We start from the raw sequence: 4,814 nt of genomic DNA on the forward strand, positions 1-4,814 counted from the left end.
TGGGTTAATGCTACTAAATATCGAATAAAATACCTCATATTTTATTAAATAAATAAATAAATTGTTTGTACTTTACAATTATAAACTATAGAATCCACGAGATTTAGGACATCAACCTCAACAATCTCCCACTTATCCTAAAGTTAGTGAAGCGTACATCATAAAAGTTATACTAATATAAAAGTACACAAAACAATAAACTAGAGCATAATACGCGCCCAGTATAAAATCTTTCACTTGCCCTAGACTAGATGTGACGTGTCCTTTAGACCCATACTTTACAGGTGACTCTTAACTACCTTAGCCATGATGGTCTTTGTAAATGGATTAGCAACGTTGTGCGCCAAAGCTATTTGTGTGACGATCACGTCCCCTTAATACACAATCTCTCGAATGAGATGATACTTTCGCTCTATGTGCTTCCTGCGTTTGTAGCTTTTAGGCTCTTGGAAATTAGCCACAACACCACTATTATTACAATAAAGGGTGATGGGCTTTGGCATGTCTGGAACCACTTCCAGATTAGTTAGGAATTTTTTGAGCCACACAGCTTCCTTAGCAGCTTCACAAGCTGCTACATACTCAACCTTTACAGTGGAGTCAGCAATGCACTCTTGCTTGGTGCTCCTCTAGACTACTGCTCCTCTGTTAAGTGTGAACACTGATTCTGATGTGGATTTCCTAGAATCCTTATCAGTCTAGAAATCAAAGTCTATGTATCCTGTAAGGATCAAATTCTTAGAACTATACATGAGCATGTAGTCCCTCGTTCTCCGAAGATACTTGAGGATGTTCTTAATGACGATCTAGTGATCGAATCCTGGATTAGACTGATATCTACTGACTATTTCCACTGCGTAACAGATGTCAGGTCTAGTACATAAAATCATATACATTAGGCTACCAATAGATTTCTTACTTAGTTGGTTTAGATTTCTTTTACCTTCCAGGCCCTATATATATAAAAGAGTTTCTATGATTGTAATTATACATATGGAGTCATTTTGTCCTATTGCATAAAACTCCAATTATTCAACTTTTTTATTATTTTCTACAATATGCATTTAATTGTATTTAAATCACTTTTGAGTTTTAGGACCTTTGTATGTCCTTTTGACCTTTAAAATGAGTTGTAATGTTCTTCAAAATAAAAGTTAATGATATTAAAAACTTTGTTTTTTTTTTATTTTTTTATTTTTTATTAAACTCTTTTGTTGTTTTTGTCAAATCTTGCTTTAGATTTGATGTTTAAACTAATTCATTGTATTAGTTTTGATTAAACTAATTCTGGAGTGAATTGTCTTAGAATTTAAGAGTGACCACCATAGATTTTAAGTTCGATATAAGACTTATTCATCATTCTAACTAAACTCTTGATTGGAATCATCCGTTAAATTAGTCTTATTTGTAAGTGTTGTAAGGATTGTAGAAAAACCTCTACCTTTGGATTAATCAAGTATTATGGGTGCTTATAATGATTTACTCAACTATATTTCTTATACTATTGTAATTTGAATATGCTACTTCAATTAATTAATTGTTACATCGACATTCTTTTGAATATAAAGTTTGATTTTCTATGATTATATAAATATTTATGATAGCAAAATACCATATTCTCATAGTACTCAAAGTTTTTCATGCGTAGAATGGTGACTTATGGAACTTAGAATTTGGCAAGTTGATGATAAGGTAGTTCTAAACTTAGATTTTACTCAAATCATAGAGTAGAGACAAATTCTAACTTTAAAACTATAGGTATTAGCTTCTTACTTTATCTAAACCATACATACAAACCTTTTCATTTAATAAAAAATTATCTATAAACAAATAGAAGCTTTATCAAAGTGAGCATGACTCAGTTGCAATATAAAATGTGTTAGAGACTAAGAGATTTGTATTTTGAAATTCTTGCACCTATTGTACTACATATATAAAGTTCCAGCTAAAAACATTTTCTTTTCTTATCTTTTTATTTTATTAATTTCAAAATTGGTTTCTACGATTTGAAGAACGTTTGAATTTAGTTTATATGGTTTGATAACACTCATAAAAAGTCTACATGTTAGAATATTATCAAACTATATAAACCACTCATAAGATTTTTATCAAAGACTAAAGTCACCCTATATACTAAAGTATAGCTTTTTGAGGCTAAATTCATAAACTCTCAATCCCCGACTCCAAAGTTAGAAATACTAGAAAAATCTAGAATTTAAACTAAATATATACACATTAGGAAATATAACCAAATTACTATTTTAGCCTCAATCTGAAATCTAAAGAAAATATCTCCCAATTCCCATATTTTAGATAGATAAGGTACAGAGACGCTCTTCCTCTTCTCTTCCCACCATTTTCATCCACCATGCTCTCCACCACCACCACCGCCAACTCTCTCACTTCTCTCTCGGCCGCCGCCCACACCACCGCCACCTTCCTCCATCCTCCCCGAGACTCCTCTCTCCGTCTCTTCCTCCGCCGCCGTCCAAACTCCATTTCCGCCACTCTCAACCCTTCCCCCTTAGCCGCAAAGCAACAAGTGTACCAGCCATTCCGTCCTCCTCCCTCTCCTCTCCCCTCTCAATACCGCTCCCTTGACGCCGAAGGCAAGCTCAATGTCCTCTCCAACCGCCTCGGCCTCTGGTTCGAGTACGCCCCTCTCATTTCCTCCTTGATTCAAGAAGGCTTCACTCCTCCCACTCTTGAAGAAATCACCGGAATCACCGGTGTTCAGCAGAACATCTTCGTCGTTGGCGCTCAGGTTCGCGAATCCCTAGTTCAGTCCAATAACGCCGATCCAGATGTAATCGCTGCCTTCGATACCAGCGGCGCCGAGTTGCTCTATGAAATTCGGCTCCTCAGCACCGAGAAACGCGCTGCGGCGGCTAGATATATAGTGGAGAACAGGCTTGATATCAAAGGCGCGCAGGATCTGGCTCGAGCGTTGAAGGATTTTCCTCGACGAAGAGGGGATAAAGGTTGGGAGTGTTTCGATTACGAAGAACCTGGGGATTGTTTGGCGTATATGTATTACAGGTTAAGCAGAGAGTACAATAATCCATCGGAGCCGAGGACGGCGGCCTTGGAGGAGGCGTTGAAAGTGGTAGTGACGGAGAAGGCGAGGGATCTGATTGTTGGGGATTTGGAAGGGAAGGGAGACGGGAAGGAAGGGGTTGAAGAGGAAATCGAAGTGGGAATTAGGGTTCCGGTGGTACGGATGAAGATCGGGGAAGTTGCGGAGGCGACGACGGTGTTGGTGATGCCGGTGTGTAAGGCAGGGGAGGGGGAAAAGGGAGTTGGAGAAGCACCAATGGAGTTGAGAAGCGAGGGAGAATTCGGGGTTGTGGTGGCGGAGAAGGAGTGGAGGAAGTGGGTGGTGCTGCCGGGGTGGGAGCCGGTGGTGGGGTTGGTGAAGGGCGGCGGCGTAGTTGTGGCGTTTGAGGATGCAAGGGCTCTGCCATGGCGGGTGAACAGGTGGTACAAGGAGGAGCCAATTCTGGTAGTGGTTGATCGGAGTAGGAAGGAGGTGGTAGCGGGAGATGGGTTTTATCTGACGGGAGCCACCGTGGGCGGTGGAGAGTTGAAGGTGCAGAGAGGAAATGCATTAATGGAAATGGGAGTGAAGGAGAGTTTGGGGACTGTATTGTTGGTGGTTAGGCCACCAAAGGAAATGGAAGATGATCAGTTGAGTGATGAAGATTGGGATTGAACAAAACAAAACTCATTTTTGAGGCTCACACCAATTCAGTATTAGGTATTATTATATCATATTCTACACTTACAACTTTTGTATCATTGATTTTGGTTATTCAATTTCATATGCTTCCCACTTTCTTTTTCCCTTTTATTTCATTTCCTCTTAAATATCTAATTGACACAATCAGGACAATAAGTGTTGATTAGTTTGAGATTTTTTTTTTTCAAAAAATTATTTTAAATGATAAAACTATTAAAAATATTTATAAATAACATAGATCCTGAAGATAACGATAGAGTTCATCTTTCAACTAAAGTTGTGAACCCTGTAAAAAAAATGTTGGCTATTTTGAAACAAATAACCATAAATAGATTTTTGTGCCGTAACTAATGGCTTTGTTTTAAAGATATTCAGAATAATTTTGATTGATAATCTCTCCGTAATATTATTGATAAGCAACAAGGGTGAGATTAAGAGATTATGTCAATTATTAAACAACTTCAACTAGAATTTTTGGTGGAAACAATAATATTCTACTTGTATCCATTTTTACCTCTTAAAATTGTCAAGCTTTCAACTAGTAGACTTTAACTAAGTTGGTCAATGAATATATTGTATCTTTTTATATATATATATATATATATATAATCTATTGTAGCTTTTCGAGAAACTTTATATAATTATTATGAAAATAAGTCATTTTAGAAAAAAATTGAAGTTTCTCGACAATCCATCAAATAGCTTATAAAATGTATTTTAAACGATCTTTACCAAAGGAGTATTCTCAAAAATAGAAAGTTAAAGGAAAAATATTTACATAGATAACAAAATTTATAGTTGTGATAGACATTGTTATTAATATCTATCATAAATAGACACCGATAGAAGTTTATCAATGTCTACCAATGCAGTTACAAGCGTATTACTGATAGAAATTGATATAAGTCTATCATTGATTGAGTTAATAGAAGAATATTAGTGTCTATCTGTATTTGTTTTTGTTATTTCTGTAAACAGTTTGACATTTTTTCTATTTGTGAAAATTTCTCTTTATCAAAAGGAGTTTAAATAAAAATGATTTTTTTTGAAAAAAATAATTATTTATGTAGTTAAT

General features: G+C 36.1%; 1 protein-coding gene across 1 annotated transcript; it reads left to right on the top strand.

Annotated features, from left to right (window-relative positions):
• The first annotated feature begins 2,222 nt into the window (after positions 1-2,222).
• Positions 2,223-3,850, top strand: LOC120072201 (rubisco accumulation factor 1.1, chloroplastic-like). The gene has a single exon (XM_039024612.2). The coding sequence runs from the start codon at positions 2,369-2,371 to the stop codon at positions 3,710-3,712; it is 1,344 nt and encodes a 447-aa protein (XP_038880540.1). The 5' UTR covers positions 2,223-2,368; the 3' UTR covers positions 3,713-3,850.
• Positions 3,851-4,814: the final 964 nt, after the last annotated feature.

This window comes from Benincasa hispida, chromosome 2 (genome assembly GCF_027475165.1).
Source record: "Benincasa hispida cultivar pf3 chromosome 2, pf3_genome.v1.1, whole genome shotgun sequence".
Lineage (NCBI taxonomy): Eukaryota > Viridiplantae > Streptophyta > Magnoliopsida > Cucurbitales > Cucurbitaceae > Benincasa > Benincasa hispida.

What these genes read in the sequence shown, in the direction of transcription:
- LOC120072201 (XM_039024612.2), top strand. Translation starts at nt 2,369, where the DNA reads ATGCTCTCCACCACCACCACCGCCAACTCTCTCACTTCTCTCTCGGCC.